The sequence below is a fragment of the Ranitomeya variabilis genome, chromosome 2 (assembly GCF_051348905.1).
Source record: "Ranitomeya variabilis isolate aRanVar5 chromosome 2, aRanVar5.hap1, whole genome shotgun sequence".
NCBI lineage: Eukaryota > Metazoa > Chordata > Amphibia > Anura > Dendrobatidae > Ranitomeya > Ranitomeya variabilis.
Genome location: NC_135233.1, coordinates 993446268 through 993462871, shown reverse-complemented (window position 1 = coordinate 993462871; position 16604 = coordinate 993446268). Strand labels below are relative to the sequence as shown.

At 40.5% G+C, this 16604-nt stretch overlaps 2 protein-coding genes across 2 annotated transcripts in view; both read right to left on the bottom strand.

The window, feature by feature from the left end:
- ARHGEF4 (Rho guanine nucleotide exchange factor 4) overlaps positions 1 to 4792 on the bottom strand; it is a 128502-nt gene extending 123710 nt beyond the window's left edge. Inside the window, exon 1 of the mRNA XM_077291096.1 lies at positions 2640 to 4792. Within this exon, the coding sequence (XP_077147211.1) occupies positions 2640 to 4745 (2106 nt within the window). The 5' untranslated portion in view covers positions 4746 to 4792. The remainder of the gene's footprint in view (positions 1 to 2639) is intronic.
- LOC143804021 (uncharacterized) overlaps positions 4772 to 16604 on the bottom strand; it is a 104474-nt gene continuing 92641 nt past the window's right edge. Inside the window, exons 2-3 of the mRNA XM_077281768.1 lie at positions 4881 to 5936; positions 4772 to 4795 (exon numbers count right to left, since the gene is read on the bottom strand). Coding sequence (XP_077137883.1) covers positions 4772 to 4795; positions 4881 to 5936 — 1080 coding nt within the window. The remainder of the gene's footprint in view (positions 4796 to 4880; positions 5937 to 16604) is intronic.

Genomic DNA, 16604 nt, shown 5'->3' with positions numbered 1-16604 from the left:
CGCAAGGACAACGCAGGTGACCTGCCAGTGACCTCAGGTGCAGATTTGGTCAGGATTTTACCTGCATAAAATCCTGACCAAATCCCGATGCAATCCTGAACGTGGAAACATACCCTAAGGCTTGGTGCAGACAACCGTATATTGTCTCACCCGAGAGAATCAGGACAATTATGCAAAGCACTCTCTGATCAACCTGTGCTCCGATTCTCTCGGATGTCTCCATCTTCTCTATTGTGTCAGTCCATGAAAAGTGAACTGTTCTCAGATGCCAACCGAGTGCAGTCTGATGTTTTCCATGCACTCATTGACTTTCATGGCAAAGTGCGATCTGAATATTGTCTCAAACTCGGGAATGCTGTGATTTTTACTCAGAATCGGTTCTGCCTGAGAAAAAAAAGCTTACATGTGCATGGCCCCATACAATAACATCGGTCTGGGTGTGAACTGATGTCTTGTCAGATCGCACTGGGACCAATAATAGAGTCGTCTGCACAAGCCTTTAAGGTGCTCTTACACTACCAATCATAAGGGGGTCCATCTCCCCCATTTCAATGTAGTGGTATATTCTCTTATCCTTGACATTCCTATAGACAATGATTGAAGCGGTAACATGCATGCCACCTCTTCCTTCTTCAAATCGGTGGGCATCCCAGTGGTGAAACCCATAGTTATCCTGTACATACATGATAAGAATCAATCTTAGACAACCCTTACAATTGAGAGGACTACCAAGAATGAGAATGGGAATGCCTTGTCCCCCATTTGAGTGGAGGGGTCTACCCGGCTATCCTACTCAGGCTCATAGACCAGTGCTTATGATTGTGCCCCTGCTGTGTACTGTGTAATGTCTGTGTCTGACCGTGCAGGAACATGGTCTGATCATATCACAGCTCCTGGGCAGGGGGGAAAGCAAAAGAGAGGATACAGATAGGACAGCACGGGATCACAGCTGATTCTTTCTGTGAGGTAAAAAATTTGCTGCTTGTTTTTCAACAGGCTAGGAAATATTTTACCTAACAAAAAGCAGTATCTGTGATCTCGAGTGGTCCTGTCTATATCCTCTATTTGCTTCCTTCCCTGCCTAAAAGCTGTGGTATGATCAGACCATCTCCCTGCACGGTCAGACACGGCAATTACACAATACAGAGCAGGGGCTCATTTATAAGATTATCTCAGCACAGGAACTTTTTTTTAACACATTCAATTGTGGAAATTAATTTATTCCAATTAATAGATATTCATTAAAATATACTTTGTGGGAAAACCGCTGCGAGGTTTAATTGACAGGTATTTATGGAGAGTAATCAAAATGTGATCTATACGTTCACTTTTTAACTGCCAAAATGAATTCTGATAAGGAAGGAAGTCAATGAAAATATTTTCTTACATCAGAATGTTTTGAATTTTAAAATTTAGCGATAACAGGCACGAGAAGAGTTCACCCAAAATAATACATTTATGACCTTTAGCAAGAGGCAGTTTCATTAGTGACCAGCAAGTGTGAGTGCAATAGCACAAAGGTCTCAGCTGCTAGCACTTGAAAACTTCGGCAATTCTTTCCTCGCCATTTTTGTAGTTTTGGCCTCTTTCGCCATCTACTGGCAGTTAAAGTGCTGACTTCCCAAAGACCAACCTTTTCAGAATTCAACAACGAATTTATTATTTATCATGCTTATATAGTGCCATCATATTCAGCAGTGCTTTACAGACATCACTGTGCTCAATTCGGCTCACAGTCTAGATTCCCTATCAGTGTGTCTTTGCAGTGTGCAAGGAAACCGGGGAACCAGGAGTAAACCCATGGAAAAACGGGGAGAACATGCAAACTTCTTGCAGATATTGTTCTTGGTGGGACTTGAACCCAAGACCCCGGCGCTGAAAATCAACAGTGCTGCCCTATAGAAGCGTTTATTTTAAAAATTACCTTTAAGTAGTTGGAAAAGCAAACATTATATCTGGTAAATGAAAAATACAATTTCCTTTCTTTAATAGTGTAAAATGTTACCAGATATCTGTGTTCCTTTGAGATTATTCTTTCTGTTCGTGCCATTAGGTGTTTATGATTTGACATGATTTTCTGAGGACTTAGAATACTTTAAAGAGGTTTCCTCATCTTGTTAAATAGGTAAAATTTCAAAGTATTTGTAAAAAATAAGCAACTTTGAATTGTACCTCACTTTTAAATACTCTCAATTCTCAAGTAAGGACGGATTTTTAACTGTTCATTGTACTGCTTGTTGTCTAGAAAACTGGCTACCTCTGTATCATATCAGAGATGGTTGGTTTCCTAAGCAAGGAGGGCTCGCTTGCAAACTCTTTACTTTAGAGCTTACAAGTATTTATCTGAAGCTGGATGGATCACTAGAAATTTTCAGCTTGAGTTTCCCTGCACTTCTGTTTTTAGCATGGGAAAGTGCTCAGTTCAGGACAGCAGCATGACCATACCACTGGGCCGAACTGTCAACCATCAGGAGGGCATCGCCCCTTAGCAAGCAAAAGGTGGGAGGCAGAGGAGCGGCACATTTCTGAAAACTCATAATGAGACAACCCCTTTTGTACCATGAGCAGTATATTGTGTAATTCTAAATTCTATCATGAAAAATATAGTGATACTTGAAAAAAAGCAATATTGTACTTACATCTTCCTTCAGTATGTCGCTAGTTGAAGACGTTGTGTATATACTGGCTTGGGACTGACTGCTGATCCCGCTGTCCTCCTTCAGGGCTTCATTCTCTAGAGAATTCACCATCCATGGTTTAAATACCATGGATGCCTCAGCTGAGTCCAAATAAGCATCCAGTGGAGAAGAGGTTCCTAAAGAAGTCATGGAGGTGGCACTGGCCCTGGAATTTCGAAGGCTTTTACGCTGATAATTAGGCCATTGACTTTGGGGTTTTGGACTCATTGGTCGACAAGGCATTGAGTTAAGGACAGCATTGGAGTAGATATTTCCATAGGACAGACTTGACGATTGTCTCATCATTGAAGGTTCACTTGGATTATATATTGTACAGGTCATAGACTGGTCAAATGAATTCCTTGCATTTGCAGTGGCTCCACACTTAGCAGACCTTCTTATATCAACATTCTCATGTGCAGATTCTGGTGAAATAGACATTTGGTAGTTGTCATTGAATTCCGTGTAGCTGGAACCACTGAGTAAATCTGGGACCACTGATGAATGGTTGTCACCGTATGTATCAATCTTTTCTTTCGATTCCTTCCTTGGTTTGCTTGAGTTGATATCTTGTGTGGATAATGTTAATACACTGAGTCTTTTGATTGAGTCTCTTTCCTTGTTCTTTCGTAAGGCTCTCCATGACATTTGATGAGGTCTGAGCTTTTTCCTTTCATCTTTAGTGATAGAATCCATGTTTTGAGCTGTATTCTCTTTTTCTAGATTTTTAAAATCAAAAAGGCTTGAGAATGACTTATGAGCCCAAGATAGTCTCTCTTTTAACCGTTTGCCTTCTGTGCTTTTATTACTATTTTTTATATCATTATTGTCTAATTGGAGCTTCGGAAGATCTTGGCTGTAGGTTGGTTCGGGTGGCTCTGGCATCTTAACAGTTGAAACATCATTTCTGAGTCGGGTAAAATTTTCCAGGTCAATCCTCCCTGATCCTGAAGCTTTTCTCATACTCCTGTTGTAGAGAAAGCTGTTCTCATATAAGTCATCATCAGAGAGATCTGAAGAGTGTTCATCTCTACATAGATTGACTATCTGTCTACTGGCTATAAGCGGAGGTGTAAGAGAGTGTAAATGCTTGCTTTCTATATTATTCACTGTCCTTTCAGCCTTATCTTCTACTTTTGTGTCACTTTCTGACTTGGCTGGTTTATTGCTTTCTAGAGGAACCTCTAAAATTGGTGGCAATCCTGAAGATCTGTCATTTGAATCCACATTTTTACATTCTTCCACCACTTGGTTAGTGCCAATAATATCTCCACAGTGTTCGTTTTCAGTGCAGCTGTTGCTGCTCCAGTCATTGCTTTCATCATTTTCAACCATTACATCCAAGTCCATGTTTATTGTGTTTCTTTCAAAAGCCGAGTCATATATATGACCTATCATGTCCTCGTTTTTACCTTCTAGATTTTGTAAACTGTCATATTCTATGTCGTCGTCATCATCATCTGAGAAACTGAATGCTAGATGCTCTGAGCTATCTGTGCTTTCGTCACTCTGGTCATCATTCAGTATTTTGACAGAATTTAACAAATCAGTTTGTTCCATAATGGATTCTTCATCTAAATCACATACATTAGCTAAAATCATATAGTCTGGATCCAGACTAATAATTTCTTCTTGATTGGCTCTTTTGGGATCAGGGTGATCTACTACTTTGTCCTTTGGCATTTGAGGACTTTGTTGAACTTGTCTTCTTTCAATAGCCATAAAATCAGCATCCATTTCAAGAGAAGGTTTCATATCTAGCTTTGCTTCAGTGGAATGTTTCTCCTCTTTATCAATACTATCTATGATGACTACATCTTTATTGACAAGTTTTTCTTTGACTAAATCTTCACTGTAGGACCTGAGTATTTCACTGTTTTCTTGTGAATTGTGCGATGGCCCAGAACCAGGCTGCATACTATGTTCTCCTACAAGATGGATGTCATTGGGTTTGCTCCTTTTTGCCTGAGCATCTGTCCTTTGTATGGATATGATAATAAGACCGGATTTGTTAGAAGAATCATTGACAGCATCTGACTCCTGATGGGACTCTTCTTTGATAGTCATGTGGTTTTGTGCAGTGTCATTATTACCTACCGTACAGTTTTTTGCCTCATCTATGTTGCAGTCAGGCACATTTGGCTTTGCAGATGATTTTTCTTTACAATTGCTCTTATTTGCTTTTGTGGAGTTTAATATAACCAAGAATCTATTTTCTCTATCTTTACATATGTCAGGTTCTAAAGATCCACACCCTATGCCTGAATTATAATTAGCAAGAGAATGATTATGTTGGTTTTGCCCTGCGTTATATCCATTAAGTGCTCTGGTTGGTTCCCAGTGTTGATGGGAACTGTGCCTCCAGTTTTCTTGGTAAAGACTAGACTCGTCAACTTGAGTTGGTTTTTCTGATGGAGTCCTCATTAAATCTCCATAGACCTGATCTACGCAGGGTGAAGGTTTGTCCAGATTATGACTTTTTTCAGAGAATGGCTTTTCCGTACTTATCTCTCCCCTGTTTGCACCACACTCTACTGCAGTGTTATTAAGGCTATGAATTCTAAAATGAATATTAGGCAAACTTTGGTGAGAGGCAACGATAGTTGTGTCTGATCGTGCACAAGTTAGACAACCTTCTGACTGAGAAATTACATTAACTCTCCTTTTTGTATTTGTCTGTATCTCTGTAGACACCACCGAACCACTAGGGCCTTCCTCTATTACTGTCACATTGTGCTGCAACCCATTGAAAGCTACATTATTATTCTCTGTATCATCTCTTAAATTTGCACTTGGAGTAAAAAGATCCTTATTTTTTCTCTCCACAGTTTGTTCTTCACTGAGCTCAGATGAGAGGTTTTTCAGAGGAGATGGGCACTGTGTTTGTAAACCGGAAGAGTCCTCCGTCTGATCTTCTTGGCTACATTTGATCTCTTTTGGGAGGTACAAACTCTTTGAATAAAAGCCACCTTGAAGTTTAGTAAAATTTGAATACTCAGATTCCTCCTTGTCTAATAAAATGCAATCTGTCCTGTTTAGTTCATCTGTCGCATCACTAGCAATAGATTCAATGTCGGAAATGCTCTCAAATACTTCACTTTTTAATTCAGAGGGACTGTCGCTGAAGTAGGATCTAGTTTCAAAATAATCTTCATCTTGGTCCGGACTGTAAGACCCAAAGTCAAGCGTACACTGGTCGGCACTTCTGTCGTCATTAAATTCTACTTTATTTTCAGTGTCTTCATTTATTTCTGGGGTCTGTAATGATAAAGAGGTGTAAGATGAGGAAGAAATAAAATATATTTTTCAATAATAAGGGATATTTTTTCAACAAAAGACATTTCCTATTCACAGGAAGTAAGGAAAAATATGGGAATTGAACACCAATCAATCACAAGAATGAAGGTCCTTTTCTCACCTTCTTCATCGTTTGGTCAGGATTGAATAAAGTGGCATGGTCACACATGACCACTGCCGCTCCGTTCAGTGTCTAAGGGACTGATGAAGATAACCAAGTTCAGTCCCCTACAGTCCCATAGGCATTGAATGAATCAGAAGACCACACTTCTAAAGTCAGTCCTAGCTGAAGAAAGGAGGAATGTGAAATTGAAACACCGGTTGTCATGCTTGATGGTGACCCCATGTTTATCATATATGTAATAGATAGATCGGTGATAAATGTATTTAACTTGAAAACCTCTTTAAGCTAAACATATTTTTTATATAAAGCGTCCCAGCTCTTTGTCAGAATGTCAAAAAAGAAGACAACATAACACTTGCTTTGATTGGCAATATCTTTTTTAGACGCTGCCACTCTTTCAAACTAATGCACCTATTTGCTATTTAATAGAAAATATTACATTCATTCTTCATAAACCTACATATTATATATCGTTATCCCAAGTGGAAAAAAACTGCCTGTTTTCAGGGTGCTGCAGTTGAGAATATTAAGTCGGTAGTTAATAAAAAGCGGTTGAGACAGCATGGGATCGCAGATGCGTCTGGCCTGTCTGTGTACTCTCTTTTGTTTCCTTCCCTGCCCAGGAGCTGTGGTATGACCAGACCATGTTCCTGCACAGACACAGCCATTACACAGTACACAGCAGGGGCACATTTATAAGATTATCTCAGCACAGGAACATTCTTGTTCACATCCAATTGTTGACCTTCTTATTATTCAAACATCTAATGATGAAAATGAACTTTGTGGGGAAGACCCCTTTAATATTCTCACCTGCAGCACCCTCAAAACAGTTCATCTTTTGTACCTGGGATATGGTTTTCTCATAGGATACTTCTTTCTATAAGGTTCTGTTGGCAGCTGCAGCTCCCCATTCAGCATCACTGTGAATTCAGTTGTTGTACCCTGGTACAACCTCACCAGGTGAGTCGTTCTCCAATCACTCTTATAACAGGATGATGCCCTATGAGCACTTGGCTTTTTTGTCTTTTTTGATATAGATCGCTGTTATACATTGTAAGATTTCATGCCTGGATCATAGATAAATTAATTCACGTACTTTATTTACTGCGGAGGGTAATCTGTATTCACTCTGTATATAGCCTCTATTCAACTCATTGAGATCGCTCACGGAGTAAACCCACCACTTCCTTCACTGCACTCAGCCTCCTCTGACCACTGGGAAGGAGTGATGTATAATCTATATTCACTGGCAATGCAAAGTGAACCTGGATTACACCCACCCAGAAGAAAGAGACAGAATAATTCAGAGATTTGTGATGTGCAAGAAGTGCTCCATATTGAAAAACAATTCACAGTGGTATCATGCTCATCTTCTGTATATTTCCACCCCAACGTTGATCCTCCAAACTGTGATGATATTGGGAGTGGTAGCAATAATACAAACATCAAAATCTGGATATATAATGGTCAGTTGAAATAAAAGATTACCGTATATTACAGATCTTTTTGATTTCTGTGTTCCCAACAAAAAGACCTTCTAACCTGTTGCCTATGTATCCCCCCATGATAAAGCAGACACTTTAATCTTAAGCACCTGTTACATAGCTAGATAGCTAGATGTTGCAAAAAAGATATGCCCATTCCATTCAATCACATGGTGGCTTTTTTTTGGCTGAAATCATCATGTGGACCTTTTGTTTAGGGGTCACAACCCACTTTAGTCCCATTTCCTTTACTACCGGGTTGCTAAAAAGGCCCTGACCTGAAGGCCCTTCCCCTCTCCAGAGAATCTGCATTTGTAGAAATTGCCTTGGGAATTGGCTCAATAGTCTTTGACCAATTAACCAGGCATAAAGTCGGCACAAACAGCAGGATTTTCTGCCATTAGTAGTAAACCATGGCAAGAATAGGGGAATTTTCTGACCTTTGGGGCCTCTTTCTACTTCTGTCATTCAATATTAGCATATTCATAATAAAGCTATACAAAATAATCGTGGTCATACTCATGGAACCCAATAACAATGTTCTGTTATCGGAATTGCTGGAACCTCATGTAGAAGACAAGTAATTTGGACACTGACCGTATGAAAAATGTTTCGATCATTGATCAGCTGAGTTATTATTACCTGTGTAGACACAGAGAGAGGCCAGACTCATCAAACCTAATGCAATCCACCAGGTTGTAACCACTTCTGGTTATGTAATGGGCCTGATTGTTCTCGAGAATTTACAATCTAAACACTTTCAGTAATCCAATGTAAGGATCAATTGTTCTCTCCTCTTCATACAAGTCAATGGGACATAACAACGAAGATCTTAGAAAGCAAGTCACCACTTCGCCTTTTAATTCATCATCACTCAAATATCCCAGTTACTAAGAAAACAATGTCATTCCATAGTTCTGATATTTACCCCCAAACGTAAGAAAAATATAAAAACATTTTGTCTGATCAAGTTGCAAATTTCTATTAAGTTTTAACAAGTTCTGTTCTGGCTTTTTTTTTTAGTTTTAGCTGTTTCCCCATTTTTTTAAATACTTCTTGTTGTTATACTGTACATAGAGTTCTCTTATATTACATGAGGGGAGTGTGGGAAAACTGGGAGTCATGTTGAAAAAGTAGTAAAGAAGAACTGTGTGAATAAAAGATGACAACTCAAGGACTAATATTACATTTTCAAATATCATATTGAAAGGAGTTGTCCATGACTACTTTTTTTTTACTGCAGCTCTTCCTCTTTCGGGCTGCTTTGACAACAGGCTGTGACTGCCGATGTCATGCTGATTGACAGGCGGCTCCCCACAGTTAGGCAGCGGGGAGCTAGCTGTCAATCAGCATGTCATCGGCAGTCATGCCCCGTCAACAGAGCAGAGCGAAAGAGAAGCCTCTGCTCTGTTGGCGTGACGATAGCGTAAAGGAGCACCAGCAGGAGTGGTCTGTGATTGCTCTGTGTTGGCAGAGATCAGCGCTGGCCACAAGAGCCAGGAAGTTAGGAACTACATGAATGTTAGTTCTTAGGCCTGTAGTAAAAAAATGTATACACTAAGAAAGATTTGCAGACATTGTTTGAGTCTTACATCAGAACTATGTGGAGAGGATTTCCCGCGACTACTTCTGATAGAAATGTGTTTCTCATACTGCTAGACAGACAGTGTCAAATTTCACCAATATGCTCCCATGTTTAACCCCTTCACGACATGCACCGTACTAGTGCTGCGCATGTTGTGTCTCCCCCTTTGATGTGGGCTCCGGCGGTGAGCCCACATCAAAGTCGCGACATGTCAGCTGTTTTGTACAGCTGACATGTGTGCGCAATAGCGGTGTGTGAAATCGCGATTCACCCGACGCTATTAACCTGTTAAATGCCGCTGTCAATCGCTGACAGCGGCATTTAACTACCGCTTCCAGCCGCAAAGTTTTGCATTTTTTTTACATAGTTACATAGTTATTAAGGTTGAAGGAAGACTGTAAGTCCATCTAGTTCAACCCATAGCCTAACCTAACATGCCCTAACATGTTGATCCAGAGGAAGGCAAAAAAAACCCATGTGGCAAAGAGTAACTCCACCATGGGACCATGGGGAAAAATATTCCTTCCCGACTCCACATACGGCAATCAGACTAGTTCCCTGGATCAACGCCTTATCAAGGAATCTAGTGTATATACCCTGTAACATTATACTTTTCCAGAAAGGTATCCAGTCCCCTCTTAAATTTAAGTAATGAATCACTCATTACAACATCATACGGCAGAGAGTTCCATAGTCTCACTGCTCTTACAGTAAAGAATCCGCGTCTGTTATTATGCTTAAACCTTCTTTCCTCCAGACGTAGAGGATGCCCCCTTGTCCCTGTCACCGGTCTATGATTAAAAAGATCATCAGAAAGGTCTTTGTACTGTCCCCTCATATATTTATACATTAAAATAAGATCACCCCTTAGTCTTCGTTTTTCCAAACTAAATAGCCCCAAGTGTAATAACCTATCTTGGTATTGCAGACCCCCCAGTCCTCTAATAACCCTGGTCGCTCTTCTCTGCACCCGCTCCAGTTCAGCTATGTCTTTCTTATACACCGGAGACCAGAACTGTGCACAGTATTCTAAGTGTGGTCGAACTAGTGACTTGTATAGAGGTAAAATTATGTTCTCCTCATGAGCATCTATGCCTCTTTTAATACATCCCATTATTTTATTTGCCTTTGTAGCAGCTGCCTGACACTGGCCACTGAATATGAGTTTGTCATCCACCCATATACCCAGGTCTTTTTCATTGACGGTTTTGCCCAGAGTTTTAGAATTAAGCACATAGTTATACATCTTATTACTTCTACCCAAGTGCATGACCTTACATTTATCCCCATTAAAGCTCATTTGCCATTTATCAGCCCAAGCTTCTAGTTTCCATAAATCACCCTGTAATATAAAATTGTCCTCCCCTGTATTGATTACCCTGCAGAGTTTAGTGTCATCTGCAAATATTGAAATTCTACTCTGAATGCCCCCTACAAGGTCATTAATAAATATGTTAAAAAGAAGAGGGCCCAATACTGACCCCTGTGGTACCCCACTGCTAACCGCAACCCAGTCCGAGTGTGCTCCATTAATAACCACCCTTTGTTTCCTATCCCTGAGCCAGCTCTCAACCCACTTACACATATTTTCCCCTATCCCCATTACTCTCATTTTATGTAACAACCTTTTGTGTGGCACCATATCAAAAGCTTTGGAAAAGTCCATATACACTACGTCCACTGGGTTCCCTTGGTCCAGTCCGGAACTTACCTCTTCATAGAAGCTGATCAAATTAGTCTGACATGAATGGTCCCTAATAAACCCGTGCTGATACTGGGTCATAAGGTTATTCCTCTTCAGATATTCCAGTATAGTATCCCTTAGAATGCCCTCCAGGATTTTACCCACAGTAGAGGTTAAGCTTACTGGCCTATAATTACCGAGTTCAGTTTTTGCCCCTTTTTTGAATATTGGCACCACATTTGCTATACGCCAGTCCTGTGGTACAGACCCTGTTATTATGGACTCTTTAAAGATTAAAAATAATGGTCTATCAATGACTGTACTTAGTTCCTGCAGTACTCGGGGGTGTATCCCATCCGGGCCCGGAGATTTGTCAAATTTTGTGATTTTTAGACGCCGCCGTACTTCCTGCTGGGTTAAGCAGGTAACATTAAATTGGGAATTATTATCACTAGTCATATTGGCTGCCATGGGATTTTCTTTTGTAAATACTGATGAAAAAAAGTCATTTAGCATATTGGCTTTTTCCTCATCCTCATCCACCATTTCCCCCAGATTATTTTTAAGGGGGCCAACACTGTCATTTTTTAGTTTCTTACTATTTATATAGTTAAAGAATAGTTTGGGGTTATTTTTACTCTCTCTGGCAATGAGTCTCTCTGTCTCAATCTTTGCTGCCTTGATTTGCTTTTTACAGAATTTATTTAATTTTCTGTATTTATTTAATGCCTCCTCACTACCTACTTCCTTTAATTCTCTAAATGCTTTCTTTTTGTCCCTTATTGCGCCCCTTACAGCTCTATTTAGCCATATTGGTTTCCTCCTATTTCTAGTATGTTTATTCCCATACGGTATATACTGTGCACAGGTCCTATCCAGGATGCTAATAAACGTCTCCCATTTTCTTTGTGTATTTTTGTGTCTCAGGATATCGTCCCAGTTAATTGCACCAAGATCCTCTCTCATCCGTTGGAAATTTGCCCTCCGGAAGTTTAGTGTCCTTGTCACCCCTCTACTACACATCTTATTAAAGGAGACATGAAAACTTATTATTTTGTGATCACTATTCCCCAAGTGACCCCCAACCCTTATATTTGATATGCGGTCTGGCCTGTTGGTTAATATTAGGTCTAGCAGTGCCCCCCTCCTTGTTGGGTCCTGAACCAGTTGTGAAAGGTAATTGTCTCTCATAGTTGTCAAAAACCGATTACCTTTGCTGGAACTGCAGGTTTCTGTTCCCCAATCTATTTCAGGGTAGTTGAAGTCCCCCATAATAATGACTTCTCCTTGAGTCGCAGCTTCATCTATTTGCTTTACGAGGATATTCTCCATTGCTTCCATTATTTTTGGAGATTTATAACAAATCCCTATCAGTAATTTATTATTTTTTCCCCCTACCCTTATCTCCACCCACAGGGACTCTACATTTTCATTAAATTCACCTATATTATCACGCAGGATGGGTTTTAAGGAAGATTTTACATATAGACACACCCCTCCCCCTCGCTTATCTGTACGGTCATGTCTGAACAGGCTATAGCCCTGCAAGTTAACAGCCCAGTCATGGCTCTCATCCAGCCACGTCTCAGATATCCCCACCATGTCATAATTATGCTCCAACAACATTAGTTCTAATTCATCCATTTTGTTGGCGAGGCTTCTGGCATTAGTATACATGCACTTGATGTTCCTCTCTGGACCTCTATTCTTTCTTAAATTATTAACTGTTCTAACCCCACCCCCCATGCCACCGCCACCCCCAACTTCCTTATTTGTGCCCAGGTCTCTATCTGCACTATCTTCCCCTCCTATAAAATGAATACCCTCCCCCCCAATCCCTAGTTTAAACACTCCTCCAACCTTCTAACCATTTTCTCCCCCAGCACAGCTGCCCCTTCCCCATTGAGGTGCAGCCTGTCCCTAGTGTAGAGCCTGTAGCCAACTGAGAAGTCGGCCCAGTTCTGCAGGAACCCAAACCCCTCCTTCCTACACCAATTCTTGAGCCACTTATTAACCTCACCACTTAGATAAAAAATAACCTAGACATGTTAGGTGTCTATGAACTCGTAATGACCTGGAGAATCATAATGGCAGCCCAGTTTTAGCAGTTAGTGAACCTAGCAAAAAAGCCAAACAAAAAACAAGTGTGGGATTGCACTTTTTTGCAATTTCACCACATTTGGAATTTTTGTTCCCATTTTCAAGTACAAGACATGGTAAAACCAATGGTTTCGTTCAAAAGTACAACTCGTCCCGCAAAAAATAAGCCCTCACATGGCCATATTGATGGAAAAATAAAAAAGTTATGGCTCTGGGAAGGAGGGGAGCGAAAAACAAAAATGCAAAAACGAAAAAGGGCCGTGGCGTGAATTGGTTAAAGGGAATCTATCACCAGGTTTTTGCTACTACTTTTAAGAGCAGCATAACGTAGAGGCATAGACCCTGATTCCAGCAATGTATCACTTACTGAGCGACTTTTTGCAGTTTAGATAAAATCCCTGTTTTATCTGCTGCAGACCTAGTAGTTCTCAAATGCTGAGGCCTGTATAAGTCCGCCCACACCACTGATTGGCAGCTTTCTGTGCGTTTTAGCAGACAGCTGCTAATCAGCGATGGGGGCAGGGTTATACAGAGCTTATGAATATGGAGGACTACATAGCAGCAGGTTTACACATCCTCTAGTGATAATTGCATGCTACTCAAACACTGATTTTAACAAAACTACAGCGAAAAGCCCAGTAAGTGACACATCATTGGAATCAGGGTCTTTGTCTCTACATTATACTGTGCTCAGATTAGGTGGCAAAAGCCTACTGAAAGATTCCCTTTAAATAGCTTTTTATAATTTTACAAGGTGTACTATATTTTGCAGGACGTTTCTGTCCAGTTGACTATAAACCAGTGGCTCAGGCAGGGGTCACACAAGCATATATAAAAAAAATCTTAAAATTTTCATCCAGAAAACACTTTTTTTTCATTTGTCATCCATGTGCACTCTGTTTGCATTATCCCAATTCCTATTCTGTGTTATTTGACCCCATTATTTCTGACCTTGCTCCATAGAAAGATAATTAGATAATTAGATATTAGAAAAAACTTTTTGACAGGGTGATCAGTGAGTGTAACAGGCTGCCACGAGAGGTGGCGAGTTCTCCTTCAATGGAAGTCTTCAGACAGAGGCTGGACAGACATCTGTCTGGGATGGTTTAGTGAATCCTGCTTTGAGCAGGGGGTTGGACACGATGACCCAGGAGGTCCCTTCCGACATTCTATGATTCTATGATTCTGATAGTCATTTAATGATTGAATAACCAATAAGACGAGCAGCACCAGTTACCTTTTATCACATAATCTCCAGTTACTGAACATTTAGACTTATCCCCGGAGATTCTTCAGTGAGGAATCCCAGAGTCTCTGTCTGAACTTGTACCAGGAACATGCCAGCCCGCATCTCATCTAATGACACCTTTCTTGTAAGCTGTAGTTCTGTATCGCTGACTCCTTGTACACAGGGAACTTACACAACCTTCTATAATGCAGTACTTTATTAAAATGCAATGTACTAGACATGATGATATCTAGTAATTCTCTGGATTCTGTGGCTCTGCTGCTCTGGAGGACCGACGACGATTATACTGATGAATGGAGATGGTCATACACTGCATATTGTAAAGTGTTGGCAAATTAGGGGTGCTGTAGTCCTGTCCCGGCCTCACACGGGGCCACCCCTAATACTGCCATTCATGGGTGAACCTCAAATCTGACGGGTCAATTTCCAAAAGCCTGGGACAGCCCTGACAACCTTGGGACAGTTGGCATACAGTATATATAGACAATCACTATCTTGTTCTGTTTCCTGTAAGAAAACGGAATATTTATGAAGCGACAAGAATGTGGGCTGGAGTCAGTCTGTCATTTGAATTAAAATAACTTTCCAAATAGGATGACTGAAAATGATATATGCAAATGATGTCTTCAGAGAGAAAGAGGACTTGAACTCTAGTACTACCTGTTGGAAGGAGAAATCCTACAAATCAGTATTGACCTTCTAACGAGCCTTGTTACATGACTTAGAATAAAAGCCAAACCAGAATCCCAATTTGCAGACACTTGTTTAGGGATATTTGCCCCTCCTCAGTGCAAAGCAGGAGATCCGATTTGGCTGGGTTAGAGGCCTCTGACTGGGGTCTAAGGGATAGCGTTTCTCCTTATGGAGAGTCACATGTCAGGGTGAGGAGGCTTTAAGGCTGGTCAATGCTTCGCTGGGAAATTAAATATGCAAATTGTGACTTCAGAGAGGAAAATTATATTGATAATAATTTAACTGAAGTATGACATTCATTATCAATTTAGTACTGACAGCTTAAAGAGGTTTTCCAGATGTAAGATTTTGATAACCTATCCTTACGCACCATCAATATCTCGTCAGTTGAGGTCTTGCACCCCCCATCGATCAGCTACTTTCAGCACAGCTTCATTCACTGTGTAGTGGCCATTCTAGGGTACTGCAGCTCCAGTAGAGTGGGGATTTAAAACCTTGACCGATCTGGTATTTTTAATTAATAAGGATAGGTCATCAATATGTTAAGCCTGGAGAACCTCTTCAAGCTGCCAGTCAAAGGAGCTGTACTGTTCCACCTCCTTTCACTGATCCCCAATAGAGGTGAAAACAACTGATTGATGGGGATACTGGGAGCCTGACCCCCACCAGTCTGATATTGAAAGCCCATCTATATTTTTAACCTGGAAATAACCTTTAATTACATAATCATCTCGGACAGAAGCCACAGAAAACACCAATTTTTCAAATAGCACATATTAGTTGGGGTCCTGCTACAGACCAGAGCCCAGGAGATTTATATTAGGCCTCTGTTAGTTAATAATACACTTGTCAAATCCATTGGTCTTTATCAATATTTGTAGTTGTCCGTAGAAAAGTTTTCTAAATTTGACAACATCGGTGACTCGTATCTGAATGTGTTTTGTGAAATATCTTCTCAATTATTTCTTAATTGTTGGTGTCTTCATATTAAACAGAGGTGACACAGTACTGGCGTGAACACAGTAATATATATATATATATGTAATTCGTGGAAGATTTCTCATAAGACTCCAGCCCATAGTGACTCATTATGTGTTACCAAATGAAGAGGAACAGAATTCGCATTTATTAGCTCCACATCATGTATCATTCATGGAGGAAATAGAAATAGCCGAATTCTCAATTTTTATGCAATTATCATATAGTCCAAAATGTAGTAAGGCCTGGCAACTAGGGATGAGCGGACCCGTGGAAGTTTGGGTTCATCGGGTTCGACCAAACGTTAGTCCAAAGTTCAGTTTGGGTATCAGAACTGTACCCAAACTTAAACCTGAACCTGAAACCAAGGAAATCAATGTGGACCTCAACTTTGAAGCTTGAAAATCTCTGGCTCTTTATCTCTCCTCCCTCTCTCTCATACAAAACCCTTAAGTTTAAAGTTCAGGTTCTCTCATTTATGAAACTGAAAGGGAGAAGATAGAGATTAGATAACTTTTTGACAGTGAGGGTGATCAATGAGTGGAACAGGCTGCCATAAGAGGTGGTGAGTTCTCCTTCAATGGAAGTCTTCAAGCAGAGGCTGGACAGACTTCTGTCTGGGATGGTTTAGTGAATCCTGCTTTGAGCAGGGGGTTGGACCAGATGACCCAGGAGGATTCTTCCAACTCTAACATTCTATGATTCTATGATCTCTACTGGCAAATAATG